Source organism: Microtus pennsylvanicus, chromosome 9, assembly GCF_037038515.1.
Source record: "Microtus pennsylvanicus isolate mMicPen1 chromosome 9, mMicPen1.hap1, whole genome shotgun sequence".
Lineage (NCBI taxonomy): Eukaryota > Metazoa > Chordata > Mammalia > Rodentia > Cricetidae > Microtus > Microtus pennsylvanicus.
The window spans coordinates 49,368,054-49,390,222 of NC_134587.1; the positions used below are offsets into that span (position 1 = coordinate 49,368,054).

A 22,169-nucleotide genomic window follows, 5' to 3' on the forward strand; every position below is an offset into this window, starting at 1 on the left:
AGCAGCATGTAGAAGTCGGAGGACAACTAGGAGTTGGTTCTCCATGATGTGGTTTCCTGGGATTGAACTCAGGTCATCAGGTTTAGGGGTAAGTGCCTTTATCTGCTAAGCCATCTTAAAGTCGTTCTTTTTGGAGACAGCATCCATGTTGTGTGGCCCAGTCTGGCCTCCACTCTACTGTGTAGCTGAGGGTGACCCTTCTGCCTCTACTCTCCTTGTGTAATTAGAGGTGCACACTGTCCCGTCCCATCCTCTTGGTTAAGAGAATACACTGTGTAGAGTGTTTGGCAGCATGACTCAGAGCCTTTGCTTTTGTAAAAACTAAGAAGTAATAAAAACGTGGGTTTTATTAGTCAACTACAGTGGCAATGCAGTCGTCATAGATCTCCCCTTCTGTGTTCATCCCACCAAAGACAAAACAGAGCAGCGTGTGAGTCTGACTTTCCTCAGGTGACCCGCCACCCCGAGTCACTTGTTTGTCATCAGTATCCCCTTTCTCAGCTTCACAGCTGAGGATGAGAGAATCTGAGTCTTCATTCTCAGAGGTGGACATCACTGGCCATGGGATGACACACATGGAGTGGTCCAGGCGTCCAGGGGGCAGGAAAGTATCAAACTGAAGTGCGGTCCAGTGCTGCTTTTCTAAGGAAGGGGGACAGAGACAGTCAATGATTTCCTGCACTAGTCAACCCACAAAGAGGAAATAAAGGGGGAAACAGACTGGGCCAGATAGTACGCATCTGTAGTAACAGTGGTCAGGAGGCATGGCATGAGGATGCTGCCATTTTCAGACTATCTGGGGTGTACAAAGAGACCTTGTTTTTCTGTGGGGTTTTGTTTTGTGTTTGTTTTTTTAAAGTTTTTTTTTTTTTGGTTGTGGTAGGGTTTCTTTGTGTAGCTCTGGTTGTCCTGGAACTTGCTATGTAGACCAGGCTGGCCTCGAACTCACAGAGCTCTGCCTACCTCTGCCTCCTGAGTGCAGGGATTAAAGGTGTGTATCACCACGGCCCAACAAAATTCTGCATCACTTTTCAAAGAACGTTTGTGTTTGTTTAACGATCAGGCGTGACGCCTGCTCACCTGTGTGATACTTATACATCGTGTTCAGTGCTCCAGTGGGCGTCATCCCTCCAAACACATAGACATGCTTTCCTACAGCCACAGCGGCGTGGGCAGCACAGCCTGACGGAACAGCCCCCGTGGGACTAAGCATCTGCCATTTCATATTACCTGTCACAAGAAAGGGTTTGCACATGAGCTAACATGGGATTTGCAATTTGCAATATGATTACTGAGGGTCATCCACGGCCGAGATATCACTGTTTGCTGTCCAGATAGGTAAGGTCAGGTGTGCATGTGCGTGTATACAAATATTCAGGCACACATGTCCATAAATGCATATGTATCTTTTGCTCGCATGTTTGTCTGTGTACCACATGCATGCATGGTACCCATGGAGGTCAGAGGAGGGTTTTTCATGCCTTAGACTGAAATTACACTGGCTGTGAGCTACCATGTGGGTTCTAGGAATCAAACTCAGGCAGGTCCTCTGGAAGATACCAAGCTATCTCTCTGGCCCCTCCAACACCAACTCTGGTTTTTTTTGTTTTTGTTTTTGTTTTTTGCTTTTTCGAGACAGGGTTTCTCTGTGGTTTTGGAGCCTGTCCTGGAACTAGCTCTTATAGACCAGGCTGGTCTCAAACTCACAGAGATCCGCCTGCCTCTGTCTCCCAAGTGCTGGGATTAAAGGCATGCGCCACCACCGCCCGCCTCCAACACCAACTCTGTTGAGCCCTTTGAGTTGCTATCACTTCTGTCTACATCCTTTCTCCACAGGGATGAGCACGCAGGTGAGAGGGGGACCCACCAGAGTAGCTCGGGACAGTTGGTCATACGGATGAGCGCACAGGTGAGAGGGGGACCCACCAGAGTAGCTCAGAAGGGACGGTTGGTCATACTACGGCTGCAAAGCCTTTGGCCGCTACGATGCATGTTGCTGACTCAGCACTTATTCCCAACACTACTTTTTCAAAGATGTTCGCATGTTTTCAAAGGAGCACTTAAGTGAAGTACATACATACCACTGGATTTTAGAGTAGAAGACTATTTGGGAAGGTAGAAAACAATAGCAAGGAAGTACTTTCTCAGCACAGGAAAATGGGCAGTCTTAGAAATAGATGAGGCCAAGCATGATGGCGCACGCCTTTAACCCCAGCACTCAGAGGCAAGTGGATCTCTGTGAGTTCGAGGCCAGCATGGTCTACAGAGCGAGTTCCAGGACAGCCAGAACTACACAGAAAAACCTTTTCTCAAAACAAGAACAAATGCCGTCCTATTTGAAACTACACAGGAGCAAATGTCTCTAGTCCTTGAATTCAGCAGGCCAAAGATGTTGGGCTGCACAGCCTGACTCTCTCTAAAAAAAAAAAAAAAAAAAGGAAAGGAAAAGAAAGCCCTGATTGTAGCTAATAGAGGAATTCCAGCTAGTGAGCCTGCTTCTGGGAGTCAAAGTACTTTGTAAGGACTCAAATCCTCTGCACGGGAGTTCTGGTGCCTTCTGCCCATCATCCCTTGGTTCTGTAGTCTAGAGCCAGGCAGATCTTGCTCATTTATTCATCCAGCCTTTCAAAAGCAGACAAGTGCTCACCCACTCCCCAGGCAACGCACTAAGTGCTTGAAAACACAAAGGAAAGAGGAAGTCCCCACGCCGCGGAGCTCACAGCCAGAAAGGCACAGGAGAGTCCCACCTTCAGAGGTGGAGACAGTCTTTAGGTTCTCTATCTCTTTTGACCAGGCAGCCCAGCAAACATCACCTTCACTAGCTGGACCAGAAATGGAGCAGGAGCCAAAGCCTAAAGAGCTCTGCTGGGAACATGAAATGTCGGAAGGGACAATGGGTAGGGCTGGGTGCCGACACACACACTAAGTGTTTAGGAATGGTTGCATTTGTTTTCATTTAGGTGGTTTTTGTTTGTTTGTTTTTTGGGACAGGGTTCCTCTGTGTAACAGCTCTAGCTGTACAGGAGCTCACTTTGTAGACCAGGCTGGCCTCGAACTCACAGAGATCTGGCCTCTGCCTCAGAGTGCTAGGGTTAAAGGCACACACCCCCACCCTGTGTCATTATTTTATTTTTTTAAGAGACATAGTCAGGTGGGTGTGGCAGCACACACCGTTAATCAAGCCAATTGTGACCCTGTCTCAAAAAAATTAAAAAAAAAAGCAAACAAAAAATTTTAGAAGATTTGGGGGCTAGAGAGATGTATTGGCTCTTCTAGAAGTTCTTTCTAGGTTTAATTCCCAGCACCCACAACCACTTGTAACTCTAGTTCCAGGTAATCCAATGCCCTCTTCTGGTCCCTATTACGTACGTGTGGTAAGTACATAGACATACAGGCAAGAAAAACACCCAAATATATAGAATATGTTGTTTTGTTTTTTCTTTTAAAGATCTTTTAAAAAAAATTATATATAGTGTTCTGTCTGCATGTATGCCTGCACGACAGAAGAGGGCACCAGACCTCATTACAGATGGCTGCGAGCCACCATGTGGTTGCTGGGAATTGAACTCAGGACCTCTGGAAGAGCAGCCAGTGCTCTTAACAGCTGAGTCATCTCTCCAGCCCTGTTTTCTGGGTTTTGACAAAACAGGGTTCCTCTATATAGCCCTGGCTGTCCTGGAACTCAATCTGTAGTCCAGGCTTGTGTTTAACTTGCAGAGATCTACCTGCCTCAGCCTCCCAAGTATTTTGATTAAAGGTGTGTACCACCACCGCCCAGCTAAAATTCTTTATTTTTAATTATGTACATGTGTGTGTATGTGTGGAGATGTGCAGAGGTCAGCTGAGACCAGCTGAATCATCTGGGCTGCCAGTGAGTGCTGAGAATTGAATTTGGATATTCTGTAAGAGCAGTATTTAACTACTGAGCCATTTCCCTCTCTCTCTCTCTGTTTTGTTTTGAGACAGGGTTTCTTGAAACCCTGGAACAGCCCTAGCTGTCCTATGTAAGTGGAGACTATTCGTTTATTTCCTGGCCACCCTGACCCAAATAATCACACAGAAACTATATTAATTACAACACCGTTTGGCCAACGGCTCATGTATATTTTCAGCTAGTTTTTATATCTTAAATTAACCCATTTTTATTATTTTGTATTTTACCACAGGCTCATGGTTTGTTACCTCTTGCTTCTTGGGCAGCTCCACGGTGTTTGCCTCCTTCAGCAGCTACACTGACTCTGCCTACTCTCTGTTCAGATTTCCCCACCTGGCTTTACTCTGCTAAGCTATAGGCCGAAACAGCTTTATTCATTAACTAAATTAATAAAAGTCACACATATACAAAAGGACTTCCCACATCACTCCTAGAACTAGCTCTGTAGACCAGGCTGGTCTCAAACTCACAGAGATCCTCCTGCCTCTGCCGCCCAAATGCTAGGATTTAAGGCGTGTGCCACCATCCAGATGAGCCATTTCTCTAGTCCAAATTGTTTTCCTTTTTCCTCCTCTTCTTCAGCTCTGTCTGTCTATCGGTCTATCTATCTGCCTTTCTGATTCATTTATTTAGTGTAGATAGTGTTCTCTCTGCCTGTGGAGGACAGAAAGGGTGACAGACTGTGGAGCTGCAGATACTGCTGTGCGGGTAGTGGCAACCCCGCTCAGGTCTCTGGAAAGTGCAGCCAGTATTTCCCGGCTGAGCTAGCTCTCCAGCTTTGTATTCCTTATGACCCAAGCTATGCTTCATGGGATCTAGGAAAGACTCTAACAGCCGCTCAAGTTATCAGAGCAAAGCTGAATTCTTTCCAACACATTTTAAAAATTTTGAACACATAAATCCCCTGGTCCTCTAACATACTTACTTGTATCAATGCAATGGAGATCATCAAAGAACTTGTCCCCTGCCAAGCCTCCGTGGATGAAGAGTTTTGTCCCTGCTGCAACCATCACATGGCCATGCCGGGGAGATGGAGGACTTCCATGTGTCTCTGGTTGAGACCAGGTCAAAGTGCCTACAAAAGTAAATGCATTGATACTATGCGGCAAGCCTCTTCAGCACCTCCCAGTGCAAAGATGCTACAGGAAGGAAGTGACCTTGAAATCCTTCATCTGACCCTAAGAGAGACTTACTGGATCTAAATAGGTAGGAAAGAGAAAAAGACAAGATTTCCTGAGTAAATTGGGAGCATGGGGGTCATAGCAGAGGGTAGAACGGTAAATGGGAGGAAGGGAGAGGAGTGGAGAAAATGTATAGCACAATAAAAACAATCAAAAAAGAAAAAATGTTAAAAGAAAGAAAGAAAAAGAAATCCTCCCTCTGACTTATCAGCCAAGTAGATCTCAACCCTGCTATCCAACCTGTACTTAAACACTTCCAGGGACGGAGGCTACAAAGCCAATAATCTAGCAGGCCTGTCTACAGTCTGAGTATTAGGAAGTCATTTTTTGCTTTGGATTAGAAAAATATGTCCCTTAGCTGGGCAGTGGTGGTGCACGTCTTTAATCCCAGCACTCAGGAGGCAGGAGGAGCTCTGTGAATTTGAGGCGAGCCTGGTCTACAGAGCAAGTTCCAGGACAGGCTCCAAAGCTACAGAGAAACCCTGTCTCGAAAAACCAAAAAAGAAAAAATATGTCCCTTAAGCTTTAACCCAGAACTACCCCAAAGTTAAAATAAAGGTGTGTGCTTCTTCTGAGAAAAGTCTTTGGAGTTGTTTTGTTTTTCTCTTTCGCTCTCTTTCTTTTGTTTTTTTAAAAATATTTATTTATTTATTTATTATGTATACAACATTCCTTCCATGCATGCTTGCATGCCAGAAGAGGGCACCAGACCTCATTACAGATGGTTGTGAGCCACCATGTGGTTGCTGGGAATTGAACTCAGGACCTTTGGAAGAGCAGGCAATGCTCTTAACCTCTGAGCCATCTCTCCAGCCCTCGTTGTTTGTTTTTGACAGGTACAGGAAATCAAGCGCAGGGCCGTGCACACACTGAGCTGCATCCAGCCCAGAATCACCATCTTTTAGCCATTGCTTGTTTTCTGAGACAGGTTCTCACTATGTAGCTGTGGCTGGCCTGGAACCATGGACATCAAGCTGACCTCGAACTCACACAGATCTGCCTGCTTCTGCCTGGTAGTGCTGGGATTAAAGGTGTGCACCAATCCACCAAGATTTATTTATTTATTTTGAGACAGGTTTCTTGTATCCTCAGCTAGGCCTGATCTCACCTACTGGGATTACAGACACACGTCTGTCATCATGCTTGGTTTGTCTGGTGCTAGGGATGAAATGTGGGTGGGGATTGGTGCATGCTAGGCAAGTAATCTACTTAGCTCAAAATCTTTTCTCAAGACCCTGTTTCCTGTAGGAGAGATAATGGAGTTAAGCAGCCCCACGACCCCCACATCCCCAGTCCGTACTTGCGTCAAATACGTGCAGCGTCACATCCTGCACGGGCTGGGCACCTCTCTCTCCTCCCCCAAAGACATACAGCTGGTTTCCAATAGCTGCTGATGATGTGTGGAATGTTCTTGGGGACGGTGGGGGACTGCTCACTTCTGGTGTAGTCCAAGTCCTGGTATCTAGTCCAGAGAGAAAAGAAACAAGATCTAGGCTGAGGGGCTTCTGATTTACTGTTAATTTTCTGAGGTGCTAGGGATCTGTACCCAAGACCCGCTGGACTTGCCTTCTACCACTGATGCATATCTGCAGACCTGACTGCGACTCTGGTTGCGCCTAGCAGGGGCACCTTGGTACCCTAGTCTCTAAGGAACACAGTATGGCACAGCACAGCATAGCACAGAACAGCACAACTTTAGGCAGAGAGCTCATACTCCCCAATGCTAAGGAAGAACAGGAAGATATCAGAGGTTGTTCAGACAGACCAAATGCCCCAAACCTGAGGAGTGAGGTCAGTGCCATATCTGAGCCCTTCTGCTCTGCTGACAGCTCTGCTTCCGCATCCAGGAGCCCTGCATCTGCTAAAACCCATCCCCACTATGACAGCACAGACGTGCCAAGTTTCCCAAAATATATGGCTTAAGAAAGACTGGCTGGAGAGATGGCTCAGATGTCCTGAGTTCAATTCCCGACATTCACATGGCAGCTCACAGCCACCTACAATGAATTTCATGCCCCGTTCTGGCGGCAAGCACACAGGTAGGTACAGAATACTCATTACATAAAATACACTAAAGAAAGAAAATAGACAATATCACTGCAATTTCAGAGGCACTAACAATAATCCTACTGAATAAAAATGGCAAATAAATGTCAGTTTCTCCCTTCTCAGACGGAAGCTGAAGCCAAGCTACACTGTTCCTTGTTGAGGTGGCCCGGCCAGCAAATGGCTGTTAGGCTTTAGACACACTTTTTATATTTATTTTATTTTTACGTGCATGGCTGTTTTCCCTGGATCTACATGTGCACACCATGCCTAGTGCTCAGGAAGGCCAGAGGGCATCAGATCTCCTGGACTAAAGTTACAGGCAGTTGTGAGCCTCAATGTGGGCGCTGAGAATCAAACCCGGGTCCCCTATCAGAACAGCCAGTGCGCTTAATTGCTGAGTTATCCCTCCAGCCCCAGTTTGAACCGTTTTGTTTTTTTTTGTTTGTTTGTTTGTTTTAAATTTTCGAGACAGGGTTTCTCTGTAGTTTTTGGTGCCTGTCCTGGAACTAGCTCTTGTAGACCAGGCTGGCCTCGAACTCACAGAGATCCGCCTGCCTCTGCCTCCCAAGTGCTGGGATTAAAGGCGTGCGCCACCACCGCCCGGCCTGTATGAACAGTTTTAATAACACCATGGTCTATGCTTTTTGTACCATTCTGTCTTGAAAACAAAAAATGTATGTCACCACATGGGGGATGCACAGAGTTTCTTTCCTTTGAAAATAAAATGTAAATTGGGCTGGAGAGATGGCTCAGAGGTTAAAAGCACAAGCTGCTCTTCCAGAGGCCCTAGGTTCAATTCCCAGCAACCACATGGTGGCTCACAACCGTCTGTATTAAGATCTGGTGTCCTCTTCTTGGCTGCAGGCATACAGGCAGGCAGAATATTGTATACATGATAAATAAATTTAAAAAAGAAAGGAAGGAAGGAAGAAAAGAAGAAAAGAAACCATGGATGTCATAGGAACAGACGCACTAATTCAGCACCTCCTCAGGCAGGGGTATTTGTGTACTGTGTGAAGATGTATTACTGTGATTGGTTCAGTAAAGAGCTGAAAGGCCAGTAGCTAGGCAGGAAGGAGGAGATGGGTGCGAGGAGACGCCAGAAGACCAGAGAGGAAACAGCCTTGAACCCGGTCTGTCAGACTCCTACACAAGTCCCACAGGATTTCCTATTACAAAACCTCCGTGCCTCTCTTGCAAAAGATCTGCATTCAACATACCAAAAGCTACACCAGGCATATACAATACATGTGGAAGCCAAACTAGAAGGCGTAGCCTACATCAGAGCGAAGTGAGCCCTCTCTAGAGCTGCAGATCTTGGGCAGGGCATGAATCACAGAAACTGACTCTTGGGTGTGGTGGCTCAAGCTTCTAACTGCAGCACTCAGGAGAACAAGGCAGGAGAACTAAGAGCCTGCACTCCTTAGCAAGACTCTATCAGCAAAAACAAACAAAACAAATAAAAAATGTAGGTGGACTTTTCTGTCCTGTCAGTTCCAAATAACCACACGGAGACTTATTATTAATTATACATGCTCAGCCGATAGCTCAAACTTGTGTTTAACAAGTAAATTGAATTCACCCATTTCTATTCATCTGTGTGCTGCCCTGAGGCTCATCTCCCTCATCTGTGCACTGTCCATGTTGATTCTTCCAAGTCTGGCTGGCAACTTCTCGATTCCTCCTCCTTCTTCCCAGCATTCTCTTAAGTCTGGCTCTCCTGCCTAACCTTGTCCTGCCTAGCTGTGGGCAGCTTCTTTATTAAACCAATCACAATGACATGTATTCATACAGTGTAAAGGACTATTCACAAAAAATAAAATCAAGCCGGGCGGTGGTGGCGCACGCCTTTAATCCCAGCACTCGGGAGGCAGAGGCAGGCGGATCTCTGTGAGTTCGAGACCAGCCTGGTCTACAGAGCTAGTTCCAGGACAGGTTCCAAAGCTACAGAGAAACCCTGTCTCAAAAAAAAAAAAACAAAAACAAAAAACAAAAAACAAATAAATAAATAAATAAATAAATAAAATAAAATCAATTTCTCCGACAGAAGCTTCCAAAGTTCTACTGTTTTGTTTTTATTGTTTTGTATTGAGACAGCCTGGAATTACTACATAGGCCTAGTTGGCCTCAAGTTTGTAGAGATCTGCTTGCCTCTGCTTTCAGAATGCTGGGATTATATTACCACTGTGGGTTTTTTGTTTTGTTTTTAAATAAATGTTATTACCTAGAGTCAAAAAGACAGGGTCCTAGCAAATGCTTGTGAACTCAGCACTTGTGAAGCTGAGGAGGAAGGCCTGGGCTATAAAGCTGTAGAGCACACACACACACGCATGTGCACACACCATACACACACATATATGCACGCACACGCACACATATGCACACAGGCATATATAAGCACACACACGCATGCGCGCACACACCCACACACTCACACATGCATGTGCACACACCGCACACATGCACACATATGCACGCACACACACGCACATATGCACGCACATGCACACACACACATGTACATATGCATGCAGGCATATATAAGCACACACACACATGCGCACACACGCGCGCACACACACCGTGACTACTACTTCCCCAAGTTTTGGGAATCAAACCAATAAATCCATACACGCCAGGCAAAGCACTCTACTACTGTGTAGTAATATGAAGCGGCGGGGCTGCGTCCCCAACATCCCAGCCGCCTGCTCGGCTAGCTTATGCCCCGAAATAACAACACACAAACTGTATTCATTTAAATACTGCTTTGGCCCATTTCTATCTAGCCTCTTCTAGGCTAATTCTCACATATTAATTTAGCCCATTTCTAATCATCTGTGTAGCACCCCTAGGTGCGCTTACCGGGAAGATTCTAGCCTATGTCCATCCTGGGTCGGAGCTTCATTGCTTGCGTCTGCCTGGGAGCTGGGAGCATGGTGTCTCTCTGAAGGCATCTGCTCCTGAGAGGAGAGCTGTCGAGTCTGACCTCACTTCCTCTTCCTCCCGGCATTCTGTTCTGTTTACTCCACCTACCTACATCCTAACCAATAAAATGGGCCGAGGCAGTTCCTTTATTAGCCAGTGACCTTCCTCCATCACTACTGCCTACACTCTGGCGATCTGAACCGTCAACCATCAGACTCTAGCCCAGAATGCCCTGAACTCATGATCCTTCTGCCTCAGCCTCCCAAGCAGCTGGGCTATCGGGACTGTTCTCCCAGACCCAGCTTACCCATTATACTCTATGGTGGTGTTCCAGACAGACCAGGAGGCTGGGGGGCCATCTACTCTATATCTGACTGTGTTCTGGACACTGGTACAATGACCGAACCCTTATTCTCAAAGCATCTACATTTCAGCCATGGTGGTGATGCTTGCCTTTAATTCCGGTACTTGCAAGGCAGAGGCAGGTGCATCTCTGATTCAAGCCAGTGTGGTCTATATAAAGAGTTCCAGACCAGCCAGGGCTACAGAGTGAGACCATGTCAAAAAAAGAAAGAGAGAGAGAGAGAGAGAGAGAGAGAGAGAAGGAAGAAAGAGAAGGAAGGAAGAAGGAAGAAAGGTGGAGGGAGAGAGGGAAGGAGGAAAGAAGGAAGGAAGTTCTGCATACACATAAAATTAAAAAAAATATTTTAGCCAGTGGTGATGTTACACATCTTTAATCTCAGCAGTCAGGAGGCAGAGGCAGGTGGATCTCTAAATTTAAGGCCAACCTAGTCTATAGAGTGTAGTTCCAGGATAGCCAGACAGGGCTACGTCTGAAAAACAAAATAAAATATATTTTTTAAAAAAAGCATTTACATTCTAGAGAGGGAGGGCAGGAAGGATAACAAACACTCAAACCAATCAAACAGACATCTAAGAAGATGGTTTTTAAATACTACAAAGAAATTTCAATACTTGACACAAAAGAGAACTCAGTCCTGTCAGGGCTCATCTCTAGAATTCCATCACTTGAGAGCAGGTCACGTGTCCTGGGCTAACGGGGTGGTTTGCTCCCTGGGACCAACACACACAGTGAAAGGAGGCACTGATGTCCACATGTACACTACTCAGTGTGTATGATCTTTCTCTTATGCATGCATGTGCACACACACATACAAATTTTAAAATGTAAAAAAAAGCCTATAAATTCCTATTTCTATAAGGTCAGCAAAGTAAAATCAGTTAATTAGAACAATTCAAATGTACCTACATGTGCATGATAAAAAAGAAAACAACCTCTGCCTACTCACCAGGATTCAAGACTTGCAGACAATTTCGGTTTCCTGACTGGTCCGCACCCCCAAACACCCAGATGCTGTGAGGTGTGCAGGAGGGAATGAAGCTGGCATGCTCATACCGAGGCAAGAGACCTTCCCTGGTGGCCGTGTCCCACTGCTGCGTCCCTGGAAAACATTGACCGGTCCTTGGGCTGGGGCTATAACTGGTAATGCTGGCTGACAAACTTCGGGAGGGTAGTGAAAGCAGGTGAAATCACAAGTGACCAGTCGACAAGTCCGTAAAGGGAACTTGACCAAACTGAAATGCTCTCCAATACACGCTGGCAGGCTGCCTGCCTGGCCATGAACGCTCTGTGATGGAAACTGTCTCCGCTCTTGCTCCCAGAGTCCAGGCGACATACATTTAACACAACTTTCTAGTTGTCACTAATGGGGCCAGAGGGAGCTGCCTGACTCAAATGGCCCACTTAGAGTCAGTTTCCACTCTCTCAGCAGCCTGGGCTGCTATTTTTTGTCCTTAGAGTCTGAGAAACACTCCTGATATCTCTATCGATCTCAATCTCCTGAAGTCCCCATTTTAAGTGGCCCGACTAAATGGTCTTTGGGCAAACAGAAATGACGTCTAAATCAACCCATTCTTTTAGCTAGCAAAACACTAAACTAGGACCTTACAAGTACCATGCTGTTGTTAGTGTTAACCACAACTGCAAAGGAAGCTGGTTGGTAATCTCTATGTAACAGGTCACCATGGCACTGACAACTTGTGATAAAGATATAACTGAAGCTGGTATGGTGGTTCAGGACCCCAGTACTGGGAAGCGGAGGCAGAAGGGTTGTGAGTCTGTGGTCTTCCTGGGCTACCCAGAGACTCCTAGGCTAGAACAAACTGCATAGGAAGATGCTGTCATGAACAGACAGGCAGTCACAAAGTAACTGAGGTAGAAGATAAGCTCCTTGAGGGCTGAAAGGGATTCAAGGTACCCATGCCTAGTGCTGGGAGTAGAGACTCAAGTGCCTGAACAGTAGTAACGGAGGCTCCATGGGTGGGAGCCTTGTCAAGAGGTGACACTCCAGGTCTAAACAACTCTTGCCACGTAGCCATGCAGGAGTCTAGGTGTCAGACCTCCTAAAATTACTATGAGAAGGCCAACCATGGCAATTTAGAATTGGCTGGGGATACACTCTCTGCCTCCAAGGACCTTAAACTCTTGCGCGCTAAGACCCGTGAAGGGGAGATGGGAGTGTGTGCTAGAGGCCAGGGTTTGAGCATCAGCTTACACAGACCTTGTGAAGCGGCGCAGAGATATGATAGTAGCCACTTGAGAGGTGAAGGAAGAGAATCAGAAGTTCAAGGTCATTCTCAGCTACACAGTAAGTTCAAGTCCAGTCTGAGCTATACAAGACTGCTTCAAAACAAAGTAACACTCCCCCAAACCAAAGAACAACACTTTCTGGGTAGGTGTGGAATATGCTCTGCACAGTGAGTCACCGTGGAAGCAAGGAGACCGGAGTGAAAACGATTCCCAGCCTAGCTAGGAGACAGCAGTGGTGTGGATTACAGAAAGGGACAAACACAGAGGAAGACAGAGAAAGTCAGGACGAATCAGAGTGCGGACAAGAGACAGAAGGAGAGCCGGGCGGTGGTGGCGCACGCCTTTAATCCCAGCACTCGGGAGGCAGAGGCAGGCGGATCTCTGTGAGTTCGAGACCAGCCTGGTCTACAAGAGCTAGTTCCAGGACAGGCTCCAAAACCACAGAGAAACCCTGTCTCGAAAAACCAAAAAAAAAAAAAAAAAAAAAAAGAGACAGAAGGAGAAATGAGGGTCATTGGTGCCTCCTAGAACCAATGATAATTGTAATAATAATAATACCAACTCACACCAGGCACAGGGTTTATAATTAGCCAATTTCTAGATTGCTGGGGCTCAACAGACTCTTCCCAAAGACGGATGTACTGAGCAGGTGGGTATGAGTTAGAGGTACCTGAGACCTTAGTTAGGGGCCAGGGGAGATATTTCTCTCTCTAAGAGGAAAACCCTGTGTCTGGTGTGAGTTAGAGGTCAGCTGAGACCTTAGTTAGGGGCCAGGGAAGATATTTCTCTCTCTAAGAGGAAAACCCTGTGTCTGGTGTGAGTTGGTATTATTATTATTACAATTATCATTATTATTTTGAGACAGTCTATGTTTTCCTGGCCTGGAACTTGCTACACAGACCAGGCTGGCTTCGAACTCCTGGGGTTGTCTTGCCTCTACCTCTCCGGTTCTGGCTTTGAAGCCGTGTGCCACCACATCCAGCAGAACCAGTATTTCTAGGAACGCTCTGCAGCGTTGATCTTACCCAAATCCATGGTGTACACATCTGAGAAGCTTTGGTTTGGATTTGCTCCCCCTACAATGAAGACCTTCCCTCTCTTGGCATCACCAACTGGGGGTAAATATGAGCAGCTGTGACCAACACGAGGGCAGGGCTTGTCTCCAGGGAGAGTCAGGGTGTACCTGCCGAAGGGAAGATAAATTCAGGAGGCCTGTGTGAGGATACTCTTCCATGCCCCACAAAATGGTCACCAGGATGAAAGGTACACACGCTGACGCCTTAGATCTTAACTATTGCTATTGTACGTGAGCACACGCGTGCCGTGTGCAGAACTGCTATGGTGCAGGTGTTGCGGTAACACGCAAACTCCATAGAGCAGGTTCTCTCCTTCTACCTTTATGTGGGTCCCTGAGACTGAACCCAAGTTGCCAGGCTTGCTGGGCAAGTGCTTTCACCTGGGAGCTGTCTCCCTGGCTTCACACTGATCTCTCAGTTGTATGTATCCAGCAAAGTCATATCTGACCAACTACAGTACCTCCCCTTTGCTCAGTCTCTGGCTTTTCAACTTAGGCTGGACGTTTGACTCCCATGGGTTCTGTGGTAGACAGGGGAACTGACATGAGAGATGTCCACCGGTGTGCCTTGGCACCATCAGGATGGTATTATCGTGGTCTGTGGGTTTAGGCAGACCTGGTTCAAGTATAAGCTTCGGTGCTTTTTAGATGTGTGGCATTTGGGGAGCCACTTAACCTTTCCAAACCTCAGTTTTCTCTACTATAAAACAAGGATTGCTGTGGTGAGAAGTGAGGGGGCACAAGCCTTTAAGTCCTAGCACTTGGGAGGAAGAGGTAGGTGAATCTCTGAGTTTGAGGCCAGCCTGGTCTACAGAGAGAGTTCCAGGACAGCCAAGGCTACACAGAGAAACCTGTCTCAAAAAACAAACAATCAAAACAAAAAAACTCAAGGAGTGTGATGGTTTTTACCTCCAAAGGGGGTTGTGAAGACTCAAACATCTTGCAAGGACACAGTAAACAATGGCCAGGGCATTATCATCTTCATAGGGACACCTACAATGCCAAAGCCCTGGCTAACAGCCAATGATATATCCCTGTGGAGAAAATTCTCCACAACTCATGGGTTAAACTCCATAAGGATTATATGAAACCTATTAAGAGACTTTCCAGGCTTGAAAATCTCAACCAAATGGAACCTAAACCTAGCAGTCACAAGCTGAAATATAGGATCAGGCATTCCCCGATACATTTATTTTGATTTTTAACAGAAAAAAATATATAAATCAAGCTTCCAGGTTGGAAACAAATGAACCAAAATTTAGTTTGAGACAGGGTCTCACGTGGTCTAGGCTGGCCTTAGGACTCCAGCTAGCCCAGGATGACCTTACGTTCCTGATGTGGGATTACAGGTGTGTGCCGAGGCATACAGTAAATAAGAATAGTTCCTGGCTATTTACAAGTCCGCTTATTTGAGCTCTTTGATTTTGGGACTCCTAACCCCTCCCACTTCCCCGGCAGCTTTCCCAGAACCTGGATTCTCCACAGCTCTTCCTTTTGGTGTCTGCTCACCTTCTGGCAGACACTTCCCTTTCTCTCTGACCCCTCTCCCAGCAGCCCCTTGGAACTCTCAGTGTCCTAGCGTCCCTTCCCCTCAGTCTGTGCTTGCTCTTCTGACTCATTTTATCTGTCCTGGTGGTTTCTATGGACGTCCATCTCTGTCATTAGCAGTGCTTCTGGGGTCTTTCCTCCTTGCTCAGATCTGTCCTGACATTCAGACTTGTGTATCCCATCAGTGGCAGGATTGCTAACAGTGCTCTCAGTCGGCTCACAGAGCATGGGTGCTCACTCACCATAGTACTATTAGTGTAGTTTGAGTTTAACAATGGAGGAACAGAGGTGAAAAAATTAAGTGTATGAGCATTATATTCAAGAATGCTAGTGAGGTGGTGGCAGTGCACACCTTTAATCCCAGCACTTGGGATGTAGAAGCAAGCGGATCTCAGTGAGTTCAAATGCAGCCTGGTCTACAGAGTGCATTCCAGGACAGCCAAAGCCATCCAGATAAACCTTGTCTCAAAAAACAAAAACCACAGATTCAACGCAATGCCCATCAAAATCCCAGCAAAATTCTTCAAAGACCTCTAAAGAACAGTACTCAACTTCATATGGAAAAGCAAAAAACCCAGGATAGAGGAAACAATCCTGTACAATAAAAGAACTTCTGGAGGCATCACAATCCTTGACTTCAAACTCTACTACAGAGCTACAGCACTGAAAACAGCCTGGTATTGGCATAAGAACAGACAGGAGGACCAATGGAACTGAATAGAAGACCCGGATATTAACCCACACATATTCGAACACCTGATTTTTGACAAAAAAACAAAAAATATTAAATGGAAAAAAGAAAGCATATTTAACAAGTGGTGCTGGAATAGCTGGATATCAACATGTAGAAGAATGAAAATAGACCCATATCTATCACCATGCACAAAACTCAAGTCCAAATGGATCAAAGACCTCAACATAAAGCCAGTCACACTGAACCTTATAGAAGAGAAAGTGGGAAATACACTTGAACACATTGGCACAGGAGATCACTTCCTAAATAGAACCCCAGCAGCATAGACACTGAGAGAAAAAATTAATAAATGGGACCTCCTGAAACTGAAAAGCTTCTGTAAAGCAAAGGACATGGTCAATAAGATAAAACGACAGCCTACAGAATGGGAAAAGATCTTCACTAACCCCACATCAGACAGAGGTCTGAGCTCTAAAATGTACAAAGAACTCAAGAAATTGGACACTAAAAGATCACAAAGTTCAATAAAAAAAAAATGGAGTACAGCCGGGCGGTGGTGGCGCATGCCTTTAATCCCAGCACTTGGGAGCCAGAGGCAGGTGGATCTCTGTGAGTTCCAGACCAGCCTGGTCTACAAGACCTAGTTCCAGGACAGGCTCCAAAACCACAGAGAAACCCTGTCTCGAAAAACCAAAAAAAAAAAAAAAAAAAAAAAAAAAATGGAGTACAGACCTAAACAGAGAACTTTCAACAGAGGAATCTAAAATGGCTGAAAGACACTTAAGGAAATGTTCAACATCCTTAGTCATCAGAGAAATGCAAATCAAAACAACTCTGAGATTCCATCTTACACCTGTAAGAATGGCCAAGATCAAAAACACTGATGACAACTTCTGCATTGCTGATGGGAATGTAAGCTGGTACAATCCCTTTGGATGTCAGTGTGGTGATTTCTCAGAAAATTAGGAAACAACCTTCCTCAAGACCCAGTAACACCACTTTTGGGTATATATCCAAAGGATGCTCAATTGTGGCACAAGGACATGCACTCAACTATGTTCATAGCAGCTTTGTTTGTCATAGCCAGAACTTAGAAGCAACCTAAATGCCCCTCGACCGAAGAACGGATAAGGAAAGAGTGGTACATTTACACAATGGAGTATCATAACGACAGCTTGAGTTTTGTGGGAAAATGGATGGAGCTAGAAAACATCATTTTGAGTAAGGTAACCCAGACACAGAAAGACAATTATCACATGTACTCACTCATAGGTGTTTTTTTTTTTTTTTTTTTTTTGGTTTTTCGAGACAGGGTTTCTCTGTGGTTTTGGAGCCTGTCCTGGAACTAGCTCTGTAGACCAGGCTGGCCTTGAACTCACAGAGATCCGCCTGCCTCTGCCTCCCGAGTGCTGGGATTAAAGGCGTGAGCCACCACCACCCGGCTGCAAGGTAAAGTTCTAACATAAAAGTTCTTTGTCTTCTTTTTCTTGATAGCATTTTACTCCACTGCCCAGGCTAGCCTTGAACAAAACAAGGTCAATCTTGGTGACTGGGCTGGAGAGATGGCTCAGTGGTTAAGAGCACTGCTTGTTCTTCCAAAGGTCCTGAGTTCAATTCCCAGCAACCACATGGTGGCTCACAGCCATCTGTAGTGAGATCTGGTGCCCTCTTCTGGCCTGCAGGGATACATGCAGACAGAATACTGAGAATACTGTATAATAATAAAAAAAAAATCTTGGTGACTATGTCTGCAATCCTGCACTTGGGAGGCTGAGAAAGGATTGCTGAAAGTTACGAGCTGGGCTACATGAGGCAAATAAAACAGTGAAAGAATAAGTAAAGATATTTGCAGTTCAACAGACAGGCAGGAACAGGCTAGTTGTGCGGGCCTCCCTTATGGTACCCGCTTCCTCCTACCATTCAGTGCTGGGATCTTACTAGGGGTATTACATGTGCTAGGCAGAGCCTACCATCAAGCTACATTCCCAGTTCTCTAGAGGGCTTTACCCTAAAGCACATCTTCAGCACATGTATGATGGCTCTGGAGGAAGGTGGGTCATGGAAGTGGGCGTGGAGGCTCACCTGGAGCCCTGTGGGAACACTGCACCTCTCTGCAACTTCCTGGGAGCCCCTCAGACTCCATCACTACAGAGGGACTATTTGTCTTCGGACTCTGGAGCCTATACAGCAGCCGTCAATATTAGCCAGCAGGAGGTGATGAGTGAAGGTTTAACAAACAGCCAATGCACACTGGAGCCAGTCTAACCCACATTCAACTCCCTGCAACCTTAAGAATGAGTCACAGCTCAGGGGAGGACCTCGGAGTTGTAGCTGAGAATGCCAGATGGCCACAGCATTATTCCTCCTGGTAAACAGGTTTTAATAAAATTAGCAGCTGTTCTGTGATAATGATTGCCCCCGTCTTTTCTCTGAAGACCTCAGACAGTTTGAGCCCAATTACCCCAGTTTCATTGCTACCCCCTTGGTGATGTGCAAATATGTTAGTAATAAATTAAACAAAAACTCGAGTTCTTGTGTGTGTCTGAACTTTCCTTACAGACCATGTGGCTTTCCTGGGCTTGTCTCCAGGCTCCAAGACGGGCAGCTGCTTCATGATGCCCTACACAGAAGAGAGAAGGCAGAGTTCAGACATCTTCCCCCACACACAAGCCCCGTAGCCCTTACAAATCTTTCTCCGACTGCGGAGGAGCTCATGGGGAGAGCACTTGCCCAGGCCCCGGTTTGGATCCCCAAAACTGGGAAGGAACAAAGACAACAACAAACTCCCACCAAGCCTTTGAGGCTGAATGTGAATCAAAATCACCACACATGGGATAATAATCCTTGTTTAGAAACAAGATCTCTAGTAGCCCAGGCTGATGTCCTGCTCTAGGTAATCCTCCTGTTTAAGTCTCCTCAGTACCGCAACTGCAGCTACTATATCCAGTTTCCCCCAGTGATAGGGTTCAGATCCAGGGCCTTATGCATGCTACATGTCTAGTTCGGGCTCCACGCCCACAGCCCTTGACATGACATAATCACTCAAGTTTCTGAGCTGATGCTTTGCACTTGTCTCTCAGTCTCATGAGGGAGGGAGCCATATCAAAATGTCAGAGGTCTTTATTAAAGATACAACAGGTGAGGGCTGGAGAGATGGCTCAGAGGTTAAGAGTACTGACTGCTCTTCCAGAGGTCCTGAGTTCAATTCCCAGCAACCACATGGTGGCTCACAACCATCTATAATGAGATCTGGTGCCCTCTTCTGGCATGCAAGCATACACGGAAGCAATGTTGTATGCATAATAAATACATAAATCTTTAAAAAAAAGATACAATAGGCATGGGAATAAGGCAGGGGATACAAATCAGAACAATGTAGAACACATATATACGAAAATGCCATAATGAAAGAAACTGTTTTTTAAATTTTGTTTATTAACTTTTATTTTATGTACATTGGTGTTTTGCTTGCATGTATATCTGTATGAGGGTGTCAGATCCCCTAGAACAGGAATTACAGACAGCTGCAAGCTGCCACGTGAGTGCTGGGAATTGATCCTCAGTGCTCTGAAAGAGCAACCAGTGCTCTTAACCACTGAACCATCTCTCCAGCTTCCTGAAATACATTGTTTTGCAGGTTAACTTAAAAATTTAATTAAAATTTTTTTAAATATTTATTTATTTATTATGTATACAATATTCTGTCTGTATGCCTGAAGGCCAGAAGAGGGCGCCACACCTCTTTACAGGTGGTTGTGAGCCACCATGTGGTTGCTGGGAATTGAACTCAGGACCTTTGGAAGAGCAGGCAATGCTCTTAACCACTGAGCCATCTCTCCAGCCCCCTTAAAAATATTTTTTGCCGGGCGGTGGTGGCGCACGCCTTTAATCCCAGCACTCGGGAGGCAGAGGCAGGCGGATCTTTGTGAGTTCGAGGCCAGCCTGGTCTACAAGAGCTAGTGCCAGGACAGGCTCCAAAGCTACAGAGAAACCCTGTCTCGAAAAAAAACTAAAAAAAAAACTAAAAAAAAAAAAAAATTTTTAAGAGTCATGCATAGTGGTGCACTTTTTTTGTTTGTTTGTTTGGTTTTTTTTTTTTTAACAGGGTTTTTCTGTGGCTTTGGAGCCTGTCCTGGAACTAGCTCTTATAGACTAGGCTGGCCTCGAACTCACAGAGATCCTCCTGCCTCTGCCTCCCAAGTGCTGGGATTAAAGGTATGCACCACCACTGCCCAGCAATAGTGGTGCACCTTTAATTCCAGCACTGGTAAAGCAGAGGCAGGTGGATCTTTGTGAACTCGGTGCCAGCCTGGGCTACATAGTGAGTTCCAAGATAGCCAGAGCTACATAGAAAGACCCTGTCTCAAAATAAATAAATAAATAAACAAATGATAGAACATATATATGATAAAACAGTCTAAGTAGCTGAGTAATAGTGAATTCTGAGATAAACCTTGGTCTCACCATGCTATGGAAGAGCAAGTGTCTGGTCCATAGTTTGTTGCTGTTTTGAGACAGGGCTTTACTGAGAGGCTCTGACTGTCGTGGAGTGATCTGTATCTTCTTTATGGGCCCCACCTGCAATTACTGGGCTTCCTGCTGGTCCTCTAACAAGCTCTTTCCTACCTTGTGCTGCTGACTACTGGATCTAAGCAGAGGGACATGTGTTTTGTGGTAATACTGTCTCCCCATCCTCCCTTCTCATAAACGTGCACACTTCTTGTCAATATTACAGTCGTTCTCAAGGAGCTGCCGTGGCTCTGTAGCAGGGTGCCTGTGTAGCATGGACAAGGCCTTGGGTTCAATTCTCAGAAAATGAAGCAAATAAAAAATAAAGACCCTCATCCCCCCAAAAGAAAACAAGTTTAAAAAGCTGGACGGTGGTGGCACATGACTTTAATCCCAGCACTTGGGAGGCAGAGGCAGGTGGGTCTCTGTAAATTTCAGGCCAGCCTGGTCTACATAGTTCTAGGACAGCCAAAGAAACCCTGTCTCAGAGAGAGAGAGAGAGAGAGAGAGAGAGAGAGAGAGAGAGAGAGAGAGAGAGAGAGGTTAAAAAATAAAGCCCATTTCAATGTTTCTTAAAGATTTAATCCCAGCACTCGGGAGGCAGAGGCAGGTGGATCTCTGTGAGTTCGAGGCCAGCCTGGTCTACAAGAGCGAGTTCCAGGACAGGAACCAAAAAGCTACGGAGAAACCCTGTCTCGAAAATTCAAAAAAAAAAAAAAAGTTCCTTAAAGAAACTTTCCCTTTTCACCCTCTCAAGGGAGAGACTCAGGGATGAACAATGCACACACACACTCGGCAGGGAGGCTTTGCTAGAAGGACTTGGGTTTGGATTCCCTTTGTGACAGCCTCTATTTAGCCATCAGTATTACAGGGATCATTCTAAGCACAATTAGCTTTTAAAAAAAAACAACAACGTTACATACTTATTTAGAGTCAAATAGCCTAGGCTAGCCTGACTCAACGCGTAGCAAGAACGACCTTGAAATTCTGACGCTCTTGCCTCCACCTTCACCTCGCAAAAGCTGTGATTACAAGCAAATACTACCATGCCTGGGTTCATGCCCTGCTGAGGATAAACGTGCCAGGGCGGTGTTCTCGGTAGGCGGGCACTCTGTCAACTGAACTACACCCTCACACCCTTGAATAATATAATTATCTATTTAAAAGTCTGTAGTCAGCCAGCACGGTAGTGCACTACCTGGCACTTGGGAGGCTTGAAGCAGTGGACTGACAGAGGCCAGCCTGGGCTACACAATGAGACTCTTAAACAACAGGAACAGAAAACTATCTAGACTAGATTCTAAAATCTTAGCATGTCTAGCCTTCTGAGTCATTCTGATAACTTACCAATGGGCCCGCAGAAAGTAGAAGTAGGGACAAATAAATGAAAACCACGAGTTAAAGGAGAGATGTACCGGTGAGGTCCACCCGGGGCCTAAGCCACTGACCACAAGGTCAGAGCTCAGAGGGGCAGGTTCCGCATGTGCGGGGACTCTCCAAGCCACCTCCTTTACATCTCTCTCAGCTACGTCTCAGCGTTAAAGAAGTCAGAGTCGGGGAGAAATGGTAGCCTGCTTCCCGCTAATTTGCTGTCCGGAGACGAGGGACACTGTCGCTTCCACCAAGCTCAGGCACACTTCCGT

The 22,169-nt window shown here is 45.9% G+C and overlaps 1 protein-coding gene across 2 annotated transcripts; it reads right to left on the bottom strand.

Annotated features, from left to right (window-relative positions):
• Positions 1 to 316: 316 nt before the first annotated feature.
• On the bottom strand, positions 317 to 22,169 carry Rabepk (Rab9 effector protein with kelch motifs). Of its 2 annotated transcripts, XM_075985964.1 has the most exons (8): positions 21,874 to 22,169; positions 18,579 to 18,637; positions 13,726 to 13,883; positions 11,400 to 11,552; positions 6,416 to 6,577; positions 4,860 to 5,009; positions 1,081 to 1,230; positions 317 to 642 (listed from the first exon to the last, which is right to left on the bottom strand). In XM_075985964.1, the coding sequence occupies exons 2-8, from the start codon at positions 18,629 to 18,631 to the stop codon at positions 350 to 352; spliced, it is 1,119 nt and encodes a 372-aa protein (XP_075842079.1). In that variant the 5' UTR covers positions 18,632 to 18,637; positions 21,874 to 22,169; the 3' UTR covers positions 317 to 349. The 2 variants fall into 2 exon arrangements, with proteins under 2 accessions (XP_075842079.1, XP_075842080.1); XM_075985965.1 differs by lacking the exon at positions 11,400 to 11,552 and having other exon boundaries at positions 21,874 to 22,010.

Coding starts and splice junctions, on each gene's coding strand:
- Rabepk (XM_075985964.1), bottom strand. CDS start 18,631: ATGAAGCAGCTGCCCGTCTTGGAGCCTGGAGACAAGCCCAGGAAAGCC. Junction 13,884..18,578: donor AAGCCCAGGAAAGCCACATG/GTCTGTAAGGAA, acceptor TCCCTTCGGCAG/GTACACCCTGACTCTCCCTG. Junction 11,553..13,725: donor TGTGTACACCATGGATTTGG/GTAAGATCAACG, acceptor AATGTTTTCCAG/GGACGCAGCAGTGGGACACG.